This window comes from Mobula hypostoma, chromosome X1 (genome assembly GCF_963921235.1).
Source record: "Mobula hypostoma chromosome X1, sMobHyp1.1, whole genome shotgun sequence".
Lineage (NCBI taxonomy): Eukaryota > Metazoa > Chordata > Chondrichthyes > Myliobatiformes > Myliobatidae > Mobula > Mobula hypostoma.
Window position 1 is genome coordinate 15,089,567 of NC_086128.1, and position 25,086 is coordinate 15,114,652.

General features: G+C 39.6%; 1 protein-coding gene across 3 annotated transcripts in view; it reads right to left on the reverse strand.

Annotated features, from left to right (window-relative positions):
• Positions 1–7,484: 7,484 nt before the first annotated feature.
• eif4ba (eukaryotic translation initiation factor 4Ba) overlaps positions 7,485–25,086 on the reverse strand; it is an 81,411-nt gene continuing 63,809 nt past the window's right edge. For 2 of the 3 annotated variants that reach the window (XM_063037684.1, XM_063037687.1), the window contains exons 10-15: positions 17,141–17,235; positions 13,403–13,637; positions 12,845–12,882; positions 11,589–11,712; positions 11,099–11,168; positions 7,485–10,356 (exon numbers count right to left, since the gene is read on the reverse strand). In XM_063037684.1, the coding sequence (XP_062893754.1) occupies positions 10,285–10,356; positions 11,099–11,168; positions 11,589–11,712; positions 12,845–12,882; positions 13,403–13,637; positions 17,141–17,235 (634 nt within the window). In that variant the 3' untranslated portion in view covers positions 7,485–10,284. The remainder of the gene's footprint in view (positions 10,357–11,098; positions 11,169–11,588; positions 11,713–12,844; positions 12,883–13,402; positions 13,638–17,140; positions 17,236–25,086) is intronic. The other variant, XM_063037685.1, reaches the window with a different exon arrangement.

Genomic DNA, 25,086 nt, shown 5'->3' on the forward strand with positions numbered 1-25,086 from the left:
TCTCTCTCTCCAACGGCACAACAGCGATTACTGCAAACTGTACTAAGCTGAACTGAACTCTGCGTCACTTGAGACTGATCATTTTACCCTTAGACTGCGATAGAGCTTGATTGATTCCTATTATCCTAGTTCTGTGTACATGTGTGTTTTATCATTGCTAACCTGTTGCATTTATATCCTTACGATTAGAGTACTGTGTTACTTATTTCTTTAATAAAACTTTATTAGTTTCTGTTAAACCAGACTCCAACTAAGTGGTCCATTTCTGCTGGTTTGGCAACCCAGTCACGGGGTACGCAACACACCAAAGTCGATAATCTCACATTTATCCACATTAAATTGCATCTGCCATGAATTTGCCCACTCACCTAACCTATCCAAGTCACCCTGCAGCCTCTTAGCATCCTCCTCACAGCTAACACTGCCGCCCAGCTTCGTGTCATCCGCAAACTTGGAGATGCTGCATTTAATTCCCTCATCTAAGTCATTAATATGTATTGTAAACAACTGGGGTCCCAGCACTGAGCCTTGCGGTACCCCACTAGTCACTGCCTGCCATTCTGAAAAGGTCCCATTTATTCCCACTCTTTGCTTCCTGTCTGCCAACCAATTCTCTATCCACATCAATACCTTACCCCCAATACCGTGTGCTTTAAGTTTGCACACTAATCTCCTGTGTGGGACCTTGTCAAAAGCCTTTTGAAAATCCAAATATACCACATCCACTGGTTCTCCCCTATCCACTCTACTAGTTACATCCTCAAAAAATTCTATGAGATTCGTCAGACATGATTTTCCTTTCACAAATCCATGCTGACTTTGTCCGATGATTTCACCGCTTTCCAAATGTGCTGTTATCACATCTTTGATAACTGACTCCAGCAGTTTCCCCACCACCGACGTTAGGCTACCCGGTCTATAATTCCCCGGTTTCTCTCTCCCTCCTTTTTGAAAAAGTGGGGTTACATTAGCCACCCTCCAATCCTCAGGAACTAGTCCAGAATCTAACGAGTTTTGAAAAATTATCACTAATGCATCCACTATTTCTTAAGCACTCTGGGATGCAGACCATTTGGCCCTGGGGATTTATCTGCCTTTAATCCTTTCAATTTACCTAACACCACTTCCCTACTAACATGTATTTCCCTCAGTTCCTCCATCTCACTGGACCCTCTGTCCCCTACTATTTCCGGAAGATTATTTATGTCCTCCTTAGTGAAGACAGAACCAAAGTAGTTATTCAATTGGTCTGCCACGTCCTTGCTCCCCATAATCAATTCACCTGTTTCTGTCTGTAGGGGACCTACATTTGTTTTAACCAATCTTTTTCTTTTCACATATCTATAAAAACTTTTACAGTCAGTTTTTATGTTCCCTGCCAGTTTTCTCTCGTAATCTTCTTTCATAATGTTTTGATACTCAGCCTGTTGGCTGCAACTAAGTCCCATCACCTGCCTGCCCTTCCTGACAGTCTGACTGCACACTATCTTTACCATCCGTCCTATCCTAAGTCCCTTCACTCCAGTTCCCACCCCCCACCAAATTAGCTTAATCCCTCCCCAACAGCTCTAACAGACCTGTCCGCAAGAATATTGGTTCCCCTGGAGTTCAGGTGCAACCAGTCACTTTTGAACAGGTTGTACCTCCCCCAGAAGGGATCTGAATGATCCAAGAACCTAAAACCCTGCCCCCTGCACCAGCATCTCAGCCGCATATTAATCTGCCAAATCATCCTGTTTCTACCCTCACTGGCACGTGGCACAGGCAGCAATCCAGAAATTACTACCCTGGAGATCCTGCTTCTCAGCTTTCTACCTAGCTCTCTGAATTCTCTTTTCAGGACCTCATTGCTTTTCCTTCCCATGTCATTGGTACCAATTTGTACCAAGACAGCTGGCTGCTCCCCCTCCCCCTCCAAAATGTTGTGGACACAATCTGAGACATCCCTGAACCTGGCACCTGGGAGGCAACATACCATCTGGGTGCCCCGTTCACATCCACAGAATCTCCTGACTGTTCCTATCACCACCACTCCCTTCTTCTCTCTCTTTCCTATCTGCACCACGGACCCATGCTCAGTGCCTGTAACCTGGTCACCGTGGCATTCTCCCGGGAGGCCATCCCACACAAAAGTATCAAAAGCGGTATACTTGTTAAAGGATCAACATTACATCCTCACTTTTATATTCTAGTCCTCTTGAAATGAATGCTAATATCGCATTTGCCCTCCTCACCACAGACTCAACCTGCAAATTAACCTTGAGGGAATCCTGCACAAGGACTCCCAAGTCCCTTTGCATCTCAGTTTTTTGTATTTGCTTCTACCAAAGTGCATGACTATACACTATATTATTTCCCCATTCTTCTAATCTGTCTAAGTGCTTCTGTAGCCTCACTACTTCCTCAAAATTACCTGCCCCACCTCCTATCTTCATTATTATATGCAAACTATGCAACAACACCATCAATTCCATCATTCAAATCATTGACATACTGTACAACATAAAAAGAATTGGTTCCAACACAGACCCCTGTGGAACATTACTAATCACTGGCAGACAACCAGAAAAGGCTCCCTTTATTCCCACTGTTTGCCTCCTGCCAATCAGCCACTGCTCTATCCATTCTAGAATCTTCCCCGTAATACAGGCTCTTAACTTGTTAAGCAGCTTCATGTGTGGCACCTTGTCGAAGGCCTCCTGAAAATCCAAGTACACAACATCAGTCAATTCTCTTTTGTCGATCCTGCTTGTTATTTCTTCCAAGAATTCCAACGGATTTATCAGGCAAGATTTTCCCTTGAGGAAATCATGCTGAAGTACCCTGAGACCTCATCCTTTTTTTTTGTAATTTACTTTTTATTGAATTTCATCATCAAACATTTCCATAAGATGTATTTCAAATCATATAATCATATTTGTCACAAATCTCCACATAATACTTATCTGAGGTATACACTTATAGAAAGGAGAGGAAAGAAATAACAGTTGAAAGAAGAAAACTATGTACAGCGTAGGGAGTGATTTTTTTTACAACATATTCATTGACTTGTGAGAATAAAATCAGGCTTATGAGGTGTTACGTAGTTAAACCATTTTTTCCAGTGTGAATAAAATTGTTCCAATTTATGATTAACAGATGCTGTTACCTTCTTCATTTTGTAAATGTCCATTGTAATTTCCATCCATATGTTTAAAGTTGGGCTCTCCTGTGATAACCATTTCCTGGTAAGGATCTTTTTACCAGCCACCAGCAGTACATTCATTAAATATTTATCTCTTTTCAACCATTCTTGAGGTATATACCCAAAGTATATAGTCTTACTCTCTAAGGGTATTTCACATTTAAAGATGTCTTGTAGGGCATTATGTATCCCACTCCAATAGTCTTTGATAATGGGGCATTCCAAGAAAATATGATAATGGTTTGCATTTTGATTTCCAGCAAACAGTGAAGTTACTATCATAATGAGATTTCTGAGAGGGTGTAATAAAATATCTTATCAAGTTTTTCCACCCGAACTCCCTCCATTTCTGTGAACTGGTACACTTCCATTAATACCTGCATATTATTGTCCAGTCTTCCTCAGATATTATTATCCCTCCTTCCTTCTCCCATTTTGTTTTAATGTATGAAGTCGGATGTGTTTTAAGATTTGACAAACCCTTATAAATGTTTGAAATTATTCTACTACCATTGTCTGAATTATATACTTTTCTAAATAGCTCTATCAGACATGTACTTGCCTTGGTTACATTTTTAACCATCCTATTAATATACTGTCGCATCTGTAAATACTGGTAAAAGTCTCGTTTTTCTAATAAGCATTTCTCTTTGAGCATTTCAAAACTGAACAGTGTTCCTTCTTTCATTATATTGTAAACAGCTGTTATTCCTTTAGCTGTCCAGTCCTTAAATCTAGCATCCAGTTTATTCGGCGTAAAATCCGAGTCATATGCACACCATTTTAGAATTGCAATGTCTCTCTCTCTAGTTTATATTCTTTTATAATAGTTTTCCAAATTTTAAGAGTCCATTTCACCCACGGGTTGTCAATATTATTTATGTAACTTTGTAGGTTGTTATCAGCCAAAATTGCCTGTATGGGGACGGGAGGTATCCCCTCCTCAATGTTTTTCCATTGAGCATCATATGATGGGTTGCACCAGCATATCACGGCTCTCAACTGTGCTGCAAAATAATCATCTCTAAGAGAAGGTAGGCCCAATCCCCCCTTTTCCTTGGCTAATTACAAAGTTTTGAGATGAACCCTAGGCCTTTTACCTTGCCATATATATCTTGATAGCATCTTGTTCCATTCATTGAATTGATTTTGGTTAATCTCTATTGGTAGGGTCTGAAAGAGATATAGTGGTCTGGGCAGTATATTCATTTTAATAGATTCAATCCTTGAACTGAGACCAAGAAAAGGAATTAGGTTCCATCTTGTTATATCTTCCTTAATTTTTTTTATATATAGGCTGATAATTGCATTCTGATAATTTTGCCAAATCTTTTGGCATAATGACACCCAAATATTTGACGGACTCTGTTTGCCATGCCCAGGGATATCTACTTTCAATTTCTCTTGGTAGGCTATAGTTATATGAAAGTAGTTGGGTTTTATCTATGTTGATCTTGTATCCTGATAATTGGCCATATTGTTCAAAGGATTACATGAATTTAGGTAAAGAGTATGTTGCTTGCCCTAGATAGATCAAAATGTCATCTGCGTAACAGGCCAATTTATGCTCTGTCCCTTTAATAGTAATTCCCCTGATATCTTCATTTTGTCTGATGTATTGAGCTAATGGTTCCAGATATAATGTGAAGAGTAGCGGTGACCATGCACAACCCTGTCTCGTGCCCCTTTCTAGGGTAAAACTATTTGATAAATATCCATTGATTTTAATCCTAGCAGTAGGGGTGTCGTATAGTGCCTGTATAGTTTTAATAATTGTGTCATGGAAACCAAATCTATGTAAAACTCTGTTAAGGAAATTCCAATTAACCAAATCAAATGCCTTTTCAGCATCCATGCTTATCACTATTGCTTCGATTTTATTTTTTTGTATATGATCCATAATGTGAAGTGTCCTTCGTATATTGTCTTGTGTTTGGTGTTGTTGTATAAAACCTGTCTGATCCTTATGTATCAGTGTGGGTTAAAAACTCTTCTAATCGTTTGGCCATGATGGAGGTAAATATTCTACAATCCACATTAAGAACAGATATTGGTCTAAAAGACCCACATTCCATTTTATCCTTGCCTTCTTTCGGTATAGCTGAGATTATCACCTCCTTCCAGCTGGGTGACATTTGCGCCTTTCTTAGGGCCCAGTTCAGTGTGGGGAGTAAAACAGGAATTAACTCACTTCTAAACTCTTTATACTACTCTGCCGTATATCCATCTGATCCTGGTGACTTGCTTAATTTAAGCCTACTAATTGCAGTTTTTAGTTCAGCTTCAGTTATGTCAGCAGTCATCGTTTTATTTTGTTCTTTGCTTAAAGTGGGTAACTCTAAAGAATTCAGGAAGGTGTCAATTTGGGTTATGCTTCCCCCTGGAACTTTGGAATATAGAGTTTTGTAAAACATTTCAAAAGCTTCTTGAATTTTACTGAGCGCTTTTTTTTTTTTTACCACTTTTGTTCTTGGATCCCTAATTCTATGAATTGTATTTTCTGCTATCTTTTTTTTCAGTTTCCACAGCAGTATCTTCATAGATTTAGATCCACTTTCATAGTGTCTCTGTTCAAGAAGCATTACATTCTTGCTTTTATATTCTAAGGCTTTTGAAACGAATGCTAATATTGCACTGGCAGTGACAGATCAAAAGTGTTTCATTTTGTCCATCAGTGTATAGTCTTCTGGGGTATATATTCCTTTATTGGACATCTTTGGCAAGGATCTTTGGAAATGTTTAAACCAACAATGTAGGCTACAATAAATAAACCAATTGATTTAGTTTTTCCAGATACCTGCACACACTGGGCCATAAGCACGATTTTCAGATGCTAAATGTCAAAATCCTGTGCTGTAAACTTATTTTACAAAATGTCCTTGCCAGCCATTCTTAACCTATACTTGAACCAGGTAAGTGGTTTAACCTGTTTCAGGTGTAAATACTTTTTTGGTAAAAATCTTTATGATCGATAGTTTGCTGCTAATATTACTGCCGGCTTTGAGATGTTTGACTTCCACACCAATGTCCCACCTCCAGGCTTCCCAACAACCAATTAGGATCCCTCCTGACTGCACCATTAGGTTTTGATTTCCCACCTCCACCCCTGTCAAAACCTCCCACAGCACAAGGGCTTTGTCCTTTGTGACTGCTTCTGAACTCCTGTCAACAGAGTTCTGACAAGTGTGGGACTTGCACTTTTTGCTCACTTTTACAATGTTACTTAATAGGGATTTGTTCAACACTGGTGAGCATCTGGAATGTACCATTCATTCATCCTGCAAGTGGAATGTCAAATACAACCTGTTAACACATAAAGAAGCCCTTTATGACAGTGGCAAATTAAAGCAATTAGAATCCTCTGCAGTGGGCCATGTGTTACACTGTAGATGGTAGATACACTTCAAGTCAGAGGAATAGTGGGCATCTCTGTAAAAAGTCTCCAGTGGGATGAATGGAGAAACATTAGAGGAAGTGGGCTCAAAGAAAATCTTATACCATCAAGCACCTTGTGAAAACTCAAACATCAGACAATACCTTCCACTTTAACTTAATTCCTTGGTGTCCACATTTCCGAGGATCTCACCTGGTCCCTGAACTCCTCCATCCTGATCAAAAAGGCGCAACAGCGCCTTTATTTCCTGCAGAGCATGAAGAAAGCTCACCTCTGTCCCAGGATACTGACGGACTTTTACCGCTGTACCATTGAGAGCGTACTCAGCAACTGCATCTCAGTGCGGTATGGCAATTGTCCCGTATCAGACCGCAAAGCACTCCAGTGTGTGGTGAAAACTGCCCAGCGGATTATCGGCACCCAACTGCCCACCATTGAGAACATCTACCATAAATGCTGCCCGCGCCGGGCAAAAAGCATTATCAGGGATGCATCTCACCCTAATCATGGACTTTTTGATCTCCTCCCATCCGGTAGGCGCTACAGGAGCCTCTGCTCCCGCACCAGCAGGCACAGGAAGAGCTTCTTCCCTGAGGCTGTGGCACTGCTGGACCTCTCATCACAGCGCTAAGCAGTATTGCATCCGTATTGTACTGTCTCAGTACTTTTGTATTTGTGTGCTGTAGCATTTTTTTTATTCCCAGTTATTTTGTAAATAACACTATTCTTTGCATTTCTGGTCAGATGCTAACTGCATTTCATTGGCTTTGTATCTGTACTTGGCACAATGACAATAAAGTTGAATCTAATCTAATCTACTCAAAAAAACTGTGGGAAATCTTAAGTTTTGAACTATACAAGGCAAAAGAAAGGACACACAGAAATTAAGCAGCAGCAATAGTGAAGGTATTCCAAAGATTAGTTTATTTTGAAGGAAAACGGATGGGGCATTATACATGATAATAAAAGACATCTCCTGGAAAGCAGACTATAGAGTACAAATCTTTTTTAATAGAAGGTATTATACAAATTTTACATAAGTCCTCTCAGTGTGTAATGTGTAAACTAATTCGTTACTTTTTTCTATATAGGGGTAGTAGTGGTGGTCGTGGCAGTGGGGTGGAAAGGAATTAAGAGAGAAAAAACTCATTTCTGAGAATCACCAATAAATACCTGTGTTTAAAGCTGAATTTCTCTTAAAACACAGACTGTAGTACTATTTAACTCGAACCCCGGAATTCTAAATTTGATTTCTTTCAGGCAATTTTAATAAACAAAATGTCCAATTTTTCTCCATCAAAATTCTTCAGATGATACTATGAATGCAGCAACTTTATTTCTGTCAAATGAAACTGCTTTATTATCCATACAAACCATTGCAGCATAAAATCACTCAAGCTGGTAAAGAGTAAAACACAGTCCGCTACTGCTGGAAAGGGTTAAGAGAATCAAGAGGGCTTGATTGAATTGTTTTGAAACCCAGTTTGAACTGCTAGTGACTAGGCAAATCAGCATAGTGCATTGAGGATCATTTTAATTCTGAGCAAATAAATTTAAAAGTAGGAAATGCTGTGTTTTAAAAATCTTTTTCTTATATCTTTTAATTGTGGTCACATTTTGCACTTGCTGTTCATCAGAAGGTCTTGATTACAGACTCAGTGATGCACATTTAAATACACAGTCCCTTTGCTGCAGCACTAAACAAATAAAAGGATCATGCACGATTCATATTGAAAAGCAGAAGTCTCAAAATCAATATTCCCAACAGTATCCAGACTCAATGTGACTGAAGAGAATTTAATTAGAACCCAATCTTTGATCTTTATGTCCTATTATTTTCAGATCAATTGTTAGAACACCAAAGCCAATTGTTCAAGCAAACATTTCAATATAAATGCCTTCGAGAACTAAACCTGATCACCCAAAAATATAAGAATGCAACTGTTAAAATGTTTGCACTGTACAATGAGATGTAAAAAATTTCAGCTCTTTCAGCTCCACTAGAATATGTTGTCAAGTGCAAAAAAAGCTGTAACCCTTCATGATCTGGGATTGGTTATAAACCAGACTAAGTAGACAAAAATGCAACATATTTATTACATTCCTAGGGACTTGTAAGGTAGTTTTTAGTAAAAAGATCAACATGCTTCTGGTGTTAACTTGTGAAGGGATACTGTTTTCTGAACTGTGTTGCAGTTAGTTCAAGCACAGCAGTTTAGACAGTGTTCAGCTGTCTTTACAATGTTCACTTTGATAAAGCACCTGCCCTTGCTTTTACAACCCGTGACATGTAATAATGAGTAACATCCAGTGAACTTGAAATTTGCCAGGAAGGTAAATTGAGATTTCTCGAGGTTACTGGAATGGAAACTTGAATTAATTAATTAAAAGTACTCATCCAATGATACTACAAGACTCTAGAAACTGTACCAGTACAATCTGCAGGTTTCCAAGATCATGTATATGCATGTCAAAACAATTCTTTATGGCAGTCTTACAAATATCTAGGACCAGCTTGCAGTCAGATAGACCTTAAAAATATCAGAGACCCTTATATATTTAATCTGTTCATGAAAGCAGTGAAAACAAAAGAAAAAGATACCTGATCCAGTATGTTCAAATATCTGACATGCAGTAATTTTAATTCACTTTCCAGTAGAAAACTTCACTTTTGATTGGTGCAAATTGCACTCTATTGTTTGGAAATCTGTTTGTATGTCAATATTTATGTACAATCAAAACAATGTCACAACTGAATAAGCCTGGAGTTGGCAGTTTCCAATATTTACTGGAAAGGATTTCAAAAACATTATAGAATAGATCAGATGAAAAAGATGTGCAGACTAAGATGTTTAAACTTGTCTATGATATCAGACATCAAAAAGATCCAGATCTTAACCTGCGTGAAGGAGAGGAGCCATTTTCTTGTGGCAATTTACGTGTACGCTGTGTACAAAGTGTGTTTTTACTTTTAAGCTACTCAATGGCATATCTATTGACCACTAATTCCAATACACATCTGTTCATAGAGGGATGTATCAGCAAATTTGGCCCCAACAACTCTCACCTGAAATACCAGCAAATCAGCTGTACAGCAACAGCATAATACTCTCAAATTTATGGGGAGAAACAAATAATGTTGGGAGTTTAGTAATATCAACAGACTGCTGTAGAATTTCAAGATTAGTCCCAGTAGCAGGTTGACCAATTTGGTTATGGTGGGGTAACAAGAAAACTGTTAACCCACCGTTATCAATTATTTGACTATGACCCAAATCCCAATTTATTTTAAAATATCATCTGACATCTTGGAAGGGGCATCAAAATTGTGTCAACTGTTTGTACCAATCATACTAGCCAATTTTATTTTAAAAAGTGCACCATCAATTACAATTTCTTTTCCTCTATGGACCACTATTCACTTTCAGCCTTACTAGGTTTTTCTTTTTTAAAAAAAAGAGGGACATCCAAATGTAAAATACCATTCTAACTACTGCACACAATGTTTTCTCAAAAGCCAGAGGCCAACATATTAAGTGGTAGATGAAATCTCCATAGGTTTCATATTCAATGGCTGCAGCAGCATGCAAGAAAAAGTTCCGGGAGATGTAAGCCATATGGGTTGTTGACAGTCACATTTTAATTGAAGTTCATTCTTTCAGTTCTTTGAAAAGGGGAAGTGGATGCGTTTTCCTCAAACAGAACTTTAGTCTGTACTGTCTCCTTCTTCATCAGCATCAATCATCAAAGCAGCATATTTGCTAGCTGAGCTGAATTTCTACAGAAAGATGGCAATATACAGCACAGGATAAGTTAAAACGCTCCAATACACAATTCTTTCCCCATCTCTGTCCTGAAGGTGCCAAGTACTACTCATGCTGATGATGATCCCATAGAGGCTACAGCATTCTGAACCACAGAGAACCAAAGGGAACTTTGCCACTATTCTATTAGTGGAAAGATAAATTGCACCCTTTACCAGTGCTTGTTTATGCCCACATACATAATATGTACAATTATATTTTGGGTCCCCATGAAGGGATCTACTGTAGGCATCACTTGTAAGGCCAGCATTTGTTGTCCATATCTGACTGTCTAAACTGGTAGTAAACCATTTTCTTGAACTCTTGCAGCTCCTCTAGTGAAGGTGCGCCCAGAGTTTGTTGGGGAAGGAGTTCCACTATTTAGGGCAATTGATAAAAGATTGTCATGGGATATCCTGCCTCTAATCTGCTCTTGGTTATATATAGCTGTGCCAGTTGAGTTCTTGGTCTAAGCCCGCCCCAAGATATTGAATACCTTCCCTGAAGGTTGACTAAGCAGGTGACTTTGATCACCCATGTCTATACTTAACCCACAGGACTTAGAATCCCAAATTATTTATACAGTTGTTTGAATATCTGAGAAGAAACACACATCTTAACTTGGTTAAAACAATGCTTAACGATTTGTTGAATGCAAGAGTGTGTTTCTACACTGCAGACAATGCTTTTCCAATTAAGATTACTTCTATGACTTACAGGAGTGGGCAATTCTTCGTATTTCTTTGGCTCAGTTATAGGTTTTGAATCACGGCCCTTTTTGTCTTTCCTGTGGACGAAAAGCAAACATTATGTATTGATCCTGCATTAGAAAATAATAAAATCAAGTCTTTTGCAACACATGTTATATTTAGAATATCAACTGTCCTGCTGATGCACCATGTACAATCAAGAGTACAGATTAAAATTTGGCAATGTTCTCTATTTCCAGTGTCAGGGAGTAAGTACACCATCATTCCTACCGATAGTATGATCACAGGCTAAAGCTAATACACACTACAAGACATCCTGGTGTTAGCAATATCAAATTTCACAAATTAAAATATCATTCCTTCACGTGCTTAGCTTCAGGGAGCTGTAGTGCAAATGGGTTGGTCAGAACTACATCTGCAATGATGAGGGGAAATCTTCTAACTTGACAGTGAGAAAATAGCAAACTATTGAAACAAAACAGCTATGAAGGACGAACCTTTCTGATTCCTTCCTTCGGTCCTTGTTTATGCTATCATTCTGACCCCGACTCACAGCACTGTTGGCTCCGCCGCGTTCTTTGGGTGAAGTTTTGTCTTTTATTTCATATTCTGCTTTATCATCTAAAATTTTAAAAAATGCTTATTAAAATCTCAGTTCTGATCAGATCAGTAATTTAGAAGTGATTTAACAATGTAATAGATTGCCTTGAATCATTAAGCCAGAGATCCCACAAAACTCTAATTTATACACATTTCTTGCTTTCTAACAGTTGGTGTCTACTTGCTAAGTACTTTGAAAAGCAAAATTCAATCTTGCCCAGAGTAGAACTGGAAAATATCTGCAAGTTCTGCCTCATATATAATAACTTACTCATTTTATTTTCTAGTGAGTGCAATGAAAGTTTTCTGCTGTAGTCCATTATAATAGCCCTTGTATTCTAATAATACTCCAGTATCCTTACATTAGCTGGAAAACTCTATCCTTAGCTTCTTTAAAAAACTACACTTACTAACTGCATCAAGGCTTGACGTAATCACTGTTACTCTTTAAATTAAAGGAAAATATAGCTTTATGACTTGTTTGTTTATGTCTCAACACACCTACTACTTATCAGGACTTATCAGCTCATGAAGCCAGATTGCCCAGTGCTTGCCTGCAAACAAAAACTATATGGTTGATCTTAATAAAACCACAATGCTAGATTTCCTTAAGTTCTTTACTCTACAGTAGGTGAGACACTCTGAAAATACAGGCCCCATTGCATAACCAAATGCTAATAATTGTAATTATTCAGAAATTATCTATTAAGTGTTTGCACATTTCCAAAAATGGCCACACAAAAGACGCACCATATTAATCAAGAGATCCTCGAAAATTAACGGCTGAGTAACTTTTAAACAAGGTTACGATAACATCAGGCAATTCTTGATTCAAATACTGATTTATGCAGTTGAGGGGAAAACTAGGTATTAATAACTGCCTTCTTCCATTGAAGTCAAAGCATGGAATGCCCAAATTTCACAATGTGAATGAACAATTAAATAGTCTTTAAAGTGTGAAATTGCTTAGCAAAGGAGGTAGGAAGAAACAAAATAATGTTACCCATCAGTCATTTATCAATTGGTTACAAACAAATTCTTACTTTTTCCTAGTAACAAAAACTTACGATTAACAGAGATACACCTCCAGTTTTAACTTTGTATTATTATACTATTTACTGCTATACTCTTAAATAGTGCCTTTATTCCATACCTGTTGGTGGAACTGGTCCAGCTTTGCCACTTGGTGACCTGTTCAGAAGGCAGATCACAATGTACTGTAAATTCACTATATGTTTTAATCATTATCAACAAACTTTTTTTAATACTAGATAAAATTCAAATTGTAATAGATATTACAAAAATTGTACATTTATTTGAACATAATGATGCTTTTGAGCATCATTAGGAGCACAACAGCTGGTTCTCTACCCATCCCCACACTCATCCCAGCATCTTTCAACAAAATATGCCCAAAATTTGAAAGGGACTCCAGAAACTTGCTCCATTTAAAAGTGATACTAATTCTGGAAATTTCATCCTTTATGATGCTAAATGCAACAATGTTGCAACTCAATTTTCACAGTCAAAATAACAATAGTTATTTTCCTACTTCCAGTTTCTCTCTCTTGAAGGCACAAATATAGAGGTAGACAATTCCATTGATTCTAGCAGTTTGTATACCTCAACCGAGCAGCACTCATGCGAAGCACAGTGGCATCCTTAACTGATGCACCAGTGTATAAATTTAGGAAAAAATTGCAATCTATACCTGAGTGATTTACTCGATGACACACTATTCGGTGAAAGGGGCATTGTGGCCTCTGTCTCAGTGTTCTGATTACTACTTCGCTTTGTCCAGGCATTTTCTTTAGGTGGAGGGGCAGGTACAACCTTAAGTCGAAGCTGGTCTGGTTTACAAGATTTGGACACTGGTGAGTGCGGCTCCTCTTCTTTGCTGAACACTTCATTATCCAATGATTTTTCACTCTCTCTTCTGACTGTAGCTTGAAATGAGAATATAGAAAATTAGTTGCTTTAGAAGGAATACTTCCAGATCAAAAATCACAATTTAAAACAAATATATTAACTTAACAGCAACACTTCCCAACTCTACAAATATGACTGGTGCTGCATGTGAATGCTGATCATTTTTTTCATATTTACTGAAATTGCAAACTGCCATGAACCCAAATGTTATTGCTTTTCTCTTTTGCACTATTTTGTAAATCGGTAATTTTTAGATCTTTGCACTGTATCTTTATCACTAAATTTCATGTCAATTAAGTGATAATAAACACAATTCTGAATATTCCACAAGCTACAATAGATACACAGATTAATATATCTGTGAACTACATTGATTATATTATCAAAGTAGCATAATTGTGGCAATAGTAAACAAAAAAAATCATACTGTACTCTGCAAAATACATTACTGTATAGTGGACAGGAACTAAAACAATCTCCAAGCTTACATCTGCATTCTCCTTATCAGAAGGGAAATGGTTCTACACTTTCCTAAGGGATGATTATCAGTGCTGTGTGTTTGCTGAGAGAGTCCACCAACCAGGACAGACTGAAGGGATTTGGTTATGCTGAGTTTGATAATGTGGAATCGCTGATGAATGCTTTGCGTTTCAATGAAGAGGTACAGTAAATGTATTCAAGATTATAGTGTCATGTTTCTGTTAAAATACCAGGGTGTGATATTTAATTTTTTTTTAAATCTAGAAAATAACTTTGGAAATTTCTAAATTTAATTTTCATAATATTATCCAAGTTTCTTGATTCATTCATTCCTGTTTAGGAATGTGAAATGTTACACCTAATGTGTATGGCGTTGGTACTTTAGCACCGGTAAGCTATTTTCAGTGTTAACTCCAAGCTACTTATTCTCTAAGTAAAAGTTTTTTTTTGTGGTGTCACACCATGTCAACCCAACTCTAAGAATCACCCTTTGATTTTTTAGCTAATTTTCACTGCACCTCAAAAGTTTTTTTCTAAAATCCATTTCTTTCCACCTTGTGGACTTATTGCTTGCTCAAGTCAAAATGCATCATCTTTGCAGAATGCCCACTACTGGAAGTGAAGATCCATCATTTCTTCAGAACTCCAATAAGTTCATGATGAACCACATCTTCAGTGCCTTGTAAAAGTCTTCAGTCCCCATCCTTCGTTTACATAAATGAGCATTACAACCAGAGATTTGTTTAAATGTAGCTGAGAATTTTTATTTGTGAATCACCTCTTCGCAACCCCCCCCCCCCCACAGAGGAGCCCAAAAGACAGGGATAGTTGTTGGAACACAGAAGACTGAGAGATTTGATGAGGGGTAAATGCAAGTAGGCTTTCCCCACTGAGTTTGGGTGGGATAACTGGAGGTCATCCGTTAAGGGTGAAAGGCGAAAAGAATGAGGGAAACTTCTTTACGCAGAGTCGTGAGAGTGTGGAATGAGCTGGCAGCTCACGTGGTGATTGCAAGCTCGCTTTCAATATTTAACAGAAGTTTGGTTAGGTACATGGATGGTAGGGGTATGGAGGGCTGTGGACCATGTGCAGCTCAATAGGAATAGGCAGTTTAAATGGCTCGGCGTGAACTAGATGGGCCTAAGAGCCCGTTTCTGTACTGCACTTTTGTATGACTCTACCAATATCATGGATTTAGATCTATGCTACAATGACCAGTGAAAGAATCTTTCAGGCTCCATCTATGTATAGCAACAAACTGTCTTATTTAAACCTGTATCCAAGAAATACACACGGTAATCTTGGTTTGTAGCTGCAGTGGGTTCTTCTTAAAATTGTCACAACAGTCAAAGCTTTACCTATATTGCTTTGCAACTGTATTCTTCTATCTTTGAAGTCCCAAAACAATTAGGAAGCATGTACGAAGAAACAGCAGAGGATCAGTTTCAGCTTCAGTTAGCATAATGCTGACATTAGGTTACAAATGAAGTAAATTATCCTGTGGAGGTCACGTTAGTCATTTAACAATGTGCCAGATTTTTTTTTATATATAACAAACCAGAGTCAATGTTTCAGTGGTTTAAGGCTACATCCATTCAGGCAAAATGATCAACTCTTCAAAACAGCAGTTTAACAGGTCTGTATAAAGATAAATTGACAAGTGAAAATAAAATAAAAAAAACTGCAGATGTTGGAAACACTGAGGTCACTCAGCACCTGTGGAAACAGAAACAGTTAACATGACAGGTCAAAAACCCTTCAGCAGAACAGGGGAAAGAGAAAACAAGTTAGTTTTGGGAGACACATATGTAAAAGCTGTGAAATGCAAGTCAGCGATTGAATAGAAACCAAAAGGGAGAATGCTGGCAATGTCCAACAGATGAGGCAATCGATATTGAGCAAGGAAAATCTAAGTTAATATTACAGATAGTTGACCAACAGCAGAACCAGCTAGTTTTGAAGACAAAGTGAATTATCTGAAATTGTTGAATTCAACAGAGCTCCAAAGACTATTCTGTAATTACTTGAATGAGTGATTTTCAGAAGCCACTTGCAGCCATGTTCTTCCTTGTTCAGGCAGAATGGTCTTCTGGCCCCTTTGGTGCAAAGGATCTTCATCCTGCTTTGTATCACACTCATTAGAACTTTTGTCTCTATCGGTAAATTTATGAGCTTCTCCCTGCAGCCTTCACTGTTGCCACAGTGTGCGTTGTGCGTGAATAGCTGCTTAGGGGAGTGTGTCTTTAAGAGCCAAAACCCTTCTATATCAGTGGGCAGCGAGTGTTGGAAGCTGCTTTCAGCCGAGCCTAGTCTGCTGGGAACTGTGCAGGTTCCATTTTAATGCTTGTTCTGGGTGTAAACCAAATTTGTAAATATGTAATTATGCTGGATCTAATTGGGAATGAGCCAAAACACAGCCATGATTGCATGCACCGATTGAAATGGAAAGAAACATTTCTATAGGTAGTGTTTGAATGACCTGATAATCTCCTGAGGGACCATGAGAGGACAATTCACCTGCTCCTCTTCAAACAGTGACTGTGCCTATCCAAAAACTGGTAAATCTCATCAGCAGGTCTCAATGACCTTCACAGCCTTTCTGAAATGTGATCAGTTGTGGCTTAACCAGTGTTTATAAACATTCAAGCTACCTTCACTGCTTTTGTACACAATATCCCTTCTCAGGTCTAAGATCTAGTTTGTTTTGCTAACTACTCTCTCAAACATCCAGCACACTGACCCCTCCTACCCCTAATTCTGCATACTTTTATGATCTCTGTCAATATATCTATTGGCTTGCCTGATCCCATCTGCCAAAATGCATTCTCTGCTGGCCTAGGAAGAGGAAAGGGGGTTTTGGGGGCGGGGGGGGGGTGTTACAAAGACCTTTAAGTTTGAATTCATCAAATTCATAGTTTACTCTGTCCTAATATTCAAATCATTTACATATACAAAAAAGCAGGCAGCCAGCACTTTACATCTACTGATATTCATACCTCTTCTAAGAGATTATAAAAACTCAGAATATTTAAAATGTTACCTCGACCTGCGGGGGCACTTGTATCAGTTGGCTGTGAAGAGTCACTGGCAGTCCTTGAACGCTCCACCTGATCTTCATTGCGCCAGCTTGGATGTCTACATTGAACCAAAGGACATTCACAAAATGACATCAAATTGATTTAAGCGCCAATTAAGAGAAAAAAATCCAAATTGGTTAACATTCGAGTCAGGCAAGTCAATGGTGATTTTGTGGTAGTAATAAGGCAAAGCCACCAAAGTAACTCAGTAATTTTTGAGATTTTCAGTCCCTGTGCAACTGTATCCTCACTGGCAGACCCTGGTCAGTTGTTGCCAACCCACACATCTCCTCCACACTTACCATTGGCACAGATGCACTACAGGGGTAAGTGCTCTAGTCTATGCTTATGATTATGCAGTTAAATACAGCTCCAATGCCATTTTTAAGTATGCTGATGACACAATAGTTACTGGGCGAATGGTGATGAATTAGCATATAGGAGGGAGATTGAAAATCTCGTTGAATGGTGCCACAACAACCTCTCACTCAACATCAAAACCAAAGATTATTGACTACAGGAGGAAGAAGCCAGAGGTTCAAGAGCCAGTCCTCATTAACCATATAACAAGAACAGCACGGAAACAAGCCATCTCAGCCCTTCTAGTCCGTGCCGAACTCTTACTCTCACCTAGTCCCACCGACCTGCACTCAGCCCATAACCCTCCATTCCTTTCCTGTCCATATAGCTATGCAATTTTACTTTAAATGACAACATCGAACCTGCCTCAACCACTTCTGCTGGAAGCTCGTTCCACCCAGCCACCACTCTCTGAGTAAAGAAGTTCCCCCTCATGTTACCCCTAAACTTTTGCCCCCGAAATCTCAACTCATGTCCTCTTGTTTAAATCTCCCCACTCTCAATGGAAAAAGCCTATCCACATCAACTCTATCTATCCTCCTCATAATTTTAAATACCTCTATTAAGCCCCCCCTCAATCTTCTACGCTCCAAAGAACAAAGACCCCACTTGTTCAACCTTTCTCTGTAACTTAGGTGATGAAACCCAGGTAACATTCTAGTAAATCTTCTCTGTACTCTCTCTATTTTGTTGACATCTTTCCTATAATTCGGTGACCAGAACTGTACACAATACTCCAAATTTGGCCTCACCAATGCCTTGTACAATTTTAACATTACATCCCAACTCCTATACTCAATGCTCTGATTTATAAAGGCCAGTATACCAAAAGCTTTCTTCACCACCCTACCCACATGAGATTCCACCTTCAGGGAACTACGCACCATTATTCCTAGATCTCTCTGTTCTTCTGCATTCTTCAATGCCCTACCATTTACCATGTATGTCCTATTTTGATTTGTCCTACCAAAATGTAGCACCTCACATTTATCAGTATTAAACTTCATCTGCCATCTTTCAGCCCACTCTTCTAACTGGCCTAAATCTCTCTGCAAGCTTTGAAAACCTACTTCATTATCCACAACACCACCTATCTTAGTATCATCTGCATACTTACTAATCCAATTTACTACCCCATCACCCAGATCATTAATGAATATGACAAACAACATTGGACCCAGTATAGATCCGTGAGGCACACACCACTAGTCACCGGCCTTCCAATCTGACAAACAGTTATCCACCACTGCTCTCTGGCGTCTCCCATCCAACCACTGCTGATCCATTTTACTACTTCAATATTAATACCTAACGTTTGAACCTTCCTAACTAACCTTCCATGTGGAACCTTGTCAAAGGCCTTAATGAAGTCAATATAGACAACATCCACCGCTTTACCCTCGTCAACTTTCCGAGTAACCTTATCAAAAAATTCAATAAAGTTTGTCAAACATGACCTTCCACGCACAAATCCATGTTGACTGTTCCTAATCAGACCCTGTCTATCCAGATAATTATATATACCATCTCTAAGAATACTTTCCATCAATTTACCCACCACTGACGTCAAACTTACAGGCCGATAATTGCTAGATTTACCCTTAGAACCCTTTTTAAACAATGGAACAACATGAGCAATACGCCAATCCTCCGGCACCATCCCCGTTTCTAATGACATTTGAAATATTTCTGTCAGAGCTCCTGCTATTTCTACACTAACATCCCTCAAGGTCCTAGGGAATATCTTGTCCGGACCCCGAGACTTATCCACTTTTATATTCCTTAAAAGCGCCAGTACTTCCTCTTCTTTAATCATCATAGTTTCCATAACTTCCCTACCCGTTTCCCTTATCTTACACAATTCAATATCCTTCTCCTTAGTGAATACTGGAGAAAAGAAATTGTTCAAAATCTCCCCCATCTCTTTTGGCTCCGCACATAGCCATCCACTCTGATTCTCCAAGAGACCAATTTTATCCCTCACTGTCCTTTTGCCACTAACATAACTGTAGAAACCCTTTGGATTTATTTTCACCTTACTTGCCAAAGCAACCTTGTATCTTCTTTTAGTTTTTCTAATTTCTTTCTTAAGATTCTTTTTACATTCTTTATATTCCTCGAGCACCTCAATTACTCCATGCTGCCTATATTTATTGTAGATATCTCTTTTTCCTACCAAGTCTCCAATATCCCTTGAAAACCATGGCTCTCTCAAACTTTTAACCTTTCCCTTAACATAAAGATTCTGTACCCTGAAAATTTCACCTTTAAATGACCTCCATTACATCCTTCCCATAAAACAAATTGTCCCAATCCACTCCTTCTAAATCTTTTTGCATCTCCTCAAAGTTAGCCTTTCTCCAATCAAAAATCTCCACCCTGGGTCCAGATCTATCCTTCTCCATAATTATATTGAAACTAATGGCATCGTGATCACTGGATCCGAAGTGTTCTCCAACACATACCTCCATCACCTGACCTATCTCATTCTCTAACAGGAGATCCAACACTGCCCCTTCTCTAGTTGGTACCTCTATATATTGCTGCAAAAAAACTATCCTGCACACATTTTACAAACTCCAAATCATCCAGCCCCTTTACAGTATGGACTTCCCAGTCAACGTGTGGAAAATTAAAATCTCCCACATTCACAACCTTGTGCTGACTACAAATATCAGCTATCCCCTCACAAACTTGCTCCTCCACTTCTCGCTCCCCATTAGGTGGTCTATAATACACCCGTAAGTGTTACTACAGCTTTCCCATTCCTCAATTCCACCCAAATAGCCTCTCTAGACGAGCCCTCTAATCTATCATGCCAGAGCATTGCTGTAATATTTTCTCTGACAAGCAATGCAACACCTCCCCCTCTTGTTCCTCCAATTCTATCACACCTGAAGCAACAAAATCCAGGAATATTTAGTTGCCAATCACACCCCTCCTGCAACCATGTTTTACTAATAGCTACAACATCATACTTCCAGGTATCAATCCATGCTCTAAGCTCATCCAACTTTATTATAATGCTCCTTGCATTAAAATAAATGCATTTAAGAAATTTTCCACCTCTTACTCTCTGTTTATCACTAATGGTGCAAACAACTTTACTATTTTCTTTTTCTTCCTTCTCCCCTACATCTGTTCCTACACTCTGGTTCCCTACCCCATTGTATCTAGTTTAAATCCACTGGAGCCTCTCTAGCAAACCTACCTGGAAGAATATTTGTCCCCCTCCAGTTCAGGTGTAAACCATCCCACCGAAACAGGTCCCACCTTCCCTGGAAAACTGCCCAATTATCTATATTAGGAGAATGGAAGTGGGGAGGGTCAGCAGCTTTAAATTCTTCAGCAATATCATTTCGGGGATCTATCCTGGGACCAGCATGGAAGTACCATTACAAAGGAGGCATAACAGTGCCTCTACTTTCTTAGAAATTTGTCACAAAAAAAACTTACAAACCTTTATAGATGTACAGTGGAGAGTATCCTAACTGACTGCATCACTGCCTGGTATAGAAACACCAATGCACAGAAACAGAAAATGCAACATTAAGTAGTGAATACAGCCCAGTCCATTACAGGCAAAGCCCTCCCAACAGTAGCTTCCACCTTCAATGATCCTCACCATCCAGCCCATGCCCTCTTCCTGTTACTACCATCGGGAAGGAGGTACAGAAGCACTAGGTTCACCAGATTCAGGAACAGTTATCACCCTACAACCATCAGGATCCTGAACCACCATGTATAACTTCATTCACCACTGCTCTGAACCAATTTTTATGACCTAAAGACACACTTTCAAGGACTCTTTTAAAACTCATGTTCGCAGTATTATATCTATTTGCACAGTTTGTCTTCTTTTGTACACTGGTTGTTTGTCAGTCTTTGTCTATTTATGTATATTTTTTTCCATGGAACACTACAGCACAGCTTAGGCCCTTTGGCTCACGATATTGTGCTGACTTTTTAGCCTGCTCCGAGATCAGTCTAACCCTTTCCCCTTACATAGCCCTCCATTTTTCTGTCATCTATATGCCAATCTAAGAGTTTTTTTAAATTACATGCCCTAATGTATCTGCCTTTACCACCACCCGACAGGGAATTCCATTCACCTACCACTTTTCTCCAATCATGCCCCCTTATATATTATTCCCACACCCTGGGAAAACATCTCCGGCTATCCACTTGATCTGTGCTTACCATCTTGTACAACTCTATCAAGTCATCTCTCATCCTCCTTCACTCCAAAGAGAAAAGCCCTAGCTTGCTCAACTTATCCTCATAAAACATGCTCTCTAATTCAAGCAGCGCCTTGGTAAACCTCCTCTACACCTTCTCTAAAGCTTCCTATAATGAGACAACCTGAACTAAACACAATACTCCAAGTGTGGTGTAACCAGTGTTTTATGGAGCTGCAACATACCTCACAATTTTTGAACTCAATCCCCTGAATAATAAAGGCTAACACATCATACGCCTTCTTAAACAGCCTATCAACTTCCGCAGCAACTTTTGCTTTATCTTTGGACACGGACCCCAAATCCCTGTTCCTCCACACTGCTCAGAATCTTGCCATTAATCCCGTATTCTGCCTTCACACTTTTCCAAGTTGAACTCCATCTGCTACTTCTCAGCTCTCAGTCTTGTCAGTGTTCTGTATAACCTACGGCAACCTTCCACACTATGCACAACTCCTACAACCTCTGTTATCTGCAAACTTACACACCCTTCCACTTTCTCCTGCAAGTCATTTATAAAAATCCCAAAGTGCAGGGCTACCGGAACAGATCCCTGTGGACCACCACTGGTCTCCAACTTCCAGGAAGAATGCACTCCATTTACAACCATCCTCTGCCTTCTATGGGCAAGCCAGTTCTGAATCCACACAGCCAGGTTTCCCTGAATCCCATGCCTCCTGAGTTTCTGAATGAGCCTACCATAGGGAATCTTATTAAACACCTTACTAAAAACCATATATACCACATCCACTGCTCTACATTCAATGTGCCTTGACATTCACAAAGAATTCAATTAGGCTAGTGAGTTATGGCTTACCCCTCACAAAGCCATACTGATGATCCCTAATCAGACCATCTTCTCCAAATGCTTGTAAATCCTATCTCTAAGAATACTCTACAATAATATACCCACCACTGAAGCAAGACTCACTGGTCTGTAATTCCCAGGGTTATTCTATTTCTTTACTTCAACAAAGGAATAACATTTGCCACCTTCCAATCATCTAGTACTACTCCTGTGGCCAGTGAGGACGCCAAGATCATCACCAAAGACACAGTAAACTCTTCCCTGTCTTCCTGAGGTAACCTGGGAAATACCCTGTCCTACCTAGGGACTTCTTTATTCTAATGTTTTTCAAAAATCCTCAAAAATATCCTCTTTCTTAATGTTGACAGGTTCTAGCATATCAACCTGTTTACATTAAACAACAGGAATTCTGCAGATGCTGGAAATTCAAGCAACACACATTCCTGACGAAGGGTCTCGGCCTGAAACGTCGACTGCGCCTCTTCCTATAGATGCTGCCTGGCCTGCTGTGTTCACCAGCAACTTTGATGTGTGTTGCCTGTTTACATTAAGATCCTTCTCACAAGTGAATACTAAAGCAAAGCATTCATTAAGGACCTCCCCTACCTCTTCTGACTCCAAGCAAGTTTCCCCTTCTATCCGCGATCACTCTAGTTGTTGTCCTGTTCTTCACATATGTGAAGAACTGTGCAATAGAAAAAGTAATAATAATAATAAAGCAATAAATATCAAGAACAAGAGACGAAGTGTCCTTGAAAGTGATAAAGTGAGTCTATAGGTTGTGGGAACATTTCAATGTTCCTGAACCTTGGGTGCGAGCGCTGAGGCTCCTGTACCTTCTTCCTGATGGCAGCAGTGAGAAGAGAGCATGGCCTTGGTGGTGGGGGTCCCTAGTGATGGATGTTACTTTCCCGCAACAATTTTTCGTGTAGACGTGCTCAAAGGTGGGTAGGGCTATAGCTGTGATGGACTGAGCCACCTCCACTGCTTTTTGCAGGATCTTCTGTTCAAGAGCATTGGTGTTTCCATACCAAGCTGTGATGCAGACAGTCAATATATGCTCCACCACACATCTATAGAAGTTTGTCAAAGTTTTAGATATCATGCCGTGCTTTCTTCGTAATTGCACATATGTGCTGGGCCCAGGATAAGTCCCCTGATATAGTAAAACTGAGGAATTTAAATTTGCTGACCCTCTCCACTTCTTGATCCCCCAATGAGGACTGGCTGGACCTCTGGTTTCCTTCTCCTGAAGTCGATAATCAGCTCCTTGGTCTTGATGACATTGAGCAAGAGGTTGTTGTGGCATCACTCAGCCAGATTTTCAATCTCACTCATACATGCTGATTCATCACCACTTTTGATTCTGCCTACAAGAGTGGTGTCATCTGCAAACTTGAACATAATATGAGCGTTGTGCTTAGCCACACAGTGCAAGTGAGGAAATCCAGGATCCAATTGCACAAAGAGGTATTGAGGTTTTGAAGCTTATTGATTAGTTCTGAGGGATGATGACATTGAATGCTGAGCATCCTGATGCATGCATCTTTGCTGTCTAGATGTTCCACAGTTGAGTGAATAGCCAGTGAGATAGCATCTGCTGTGGACCAGAAGGCAAATTGGAGCAGACCCAAGTTGCTTCTAAGCCAGGAGTTGATGTGTTTCATCATTATCCTCTCAACACACTTAATCACTGTGGACATAACTGCTACTGAACGATAGTCATTGAGGCAGGTTACCATGATCTTCTTAAGCACCTGTATCATTGAAGCCTGCTTGAAGCAGGTGGGTACCTCACACTGTCAGAGTGAGAAGATCTCATGAACACTACAGCCAGTTGATCAAAGTTTTTTAGTACTTGGCCAGGTACCGTCTGGGCCAGATGTGTTTCGTGTGTTCACCCTCCTGAAGGCTGCTCACACATCAGCCTCAGATACTGAAATCACAGGATCATCGGGGGGGGGGGCTGGGGGAATATGTGATAGTTCCTCCATGTTTTGACAGTGCAAGTGAGCACAGAAGGCATTGAGCTCCTCTGGAAGTGATGCCCTGTTCTTGCCTATGTCATTTGATTTAACTTTATAAGAGGTGATAGTATCCAAGCCCTGTCATAACTCCCGAGCAGCCTTCGCTGATTCAAGTTTCATCTGGAATTGTCACTTTGCCTGTGAGATGGCTTTCTGGAGTTCGCACCTGGACATCTCGATTCCTCCCCTTGACCAGATGCTCCACATCTCTTGTCAACCATGGTTCCTTCACCTTACTACCCTTTCCCTGCCTGAATGGGACAAACCTATCCAGAACTCCACAGAAGTGCTCCCTAAACAACCTCCACATATCCATCATGTATTTCTTTGAGTATATTTGTTTCCAATTTACACTCCCCAGTTCCTGCCTAATAGCATCATAATTCCCTCATTCCCCAATTAAATACTCTCCCATACTGCCTGCTCCTATCCCGCTCCAAGGCTATGGTAAAAGTCAGGGAAGTGTGATGACTGTC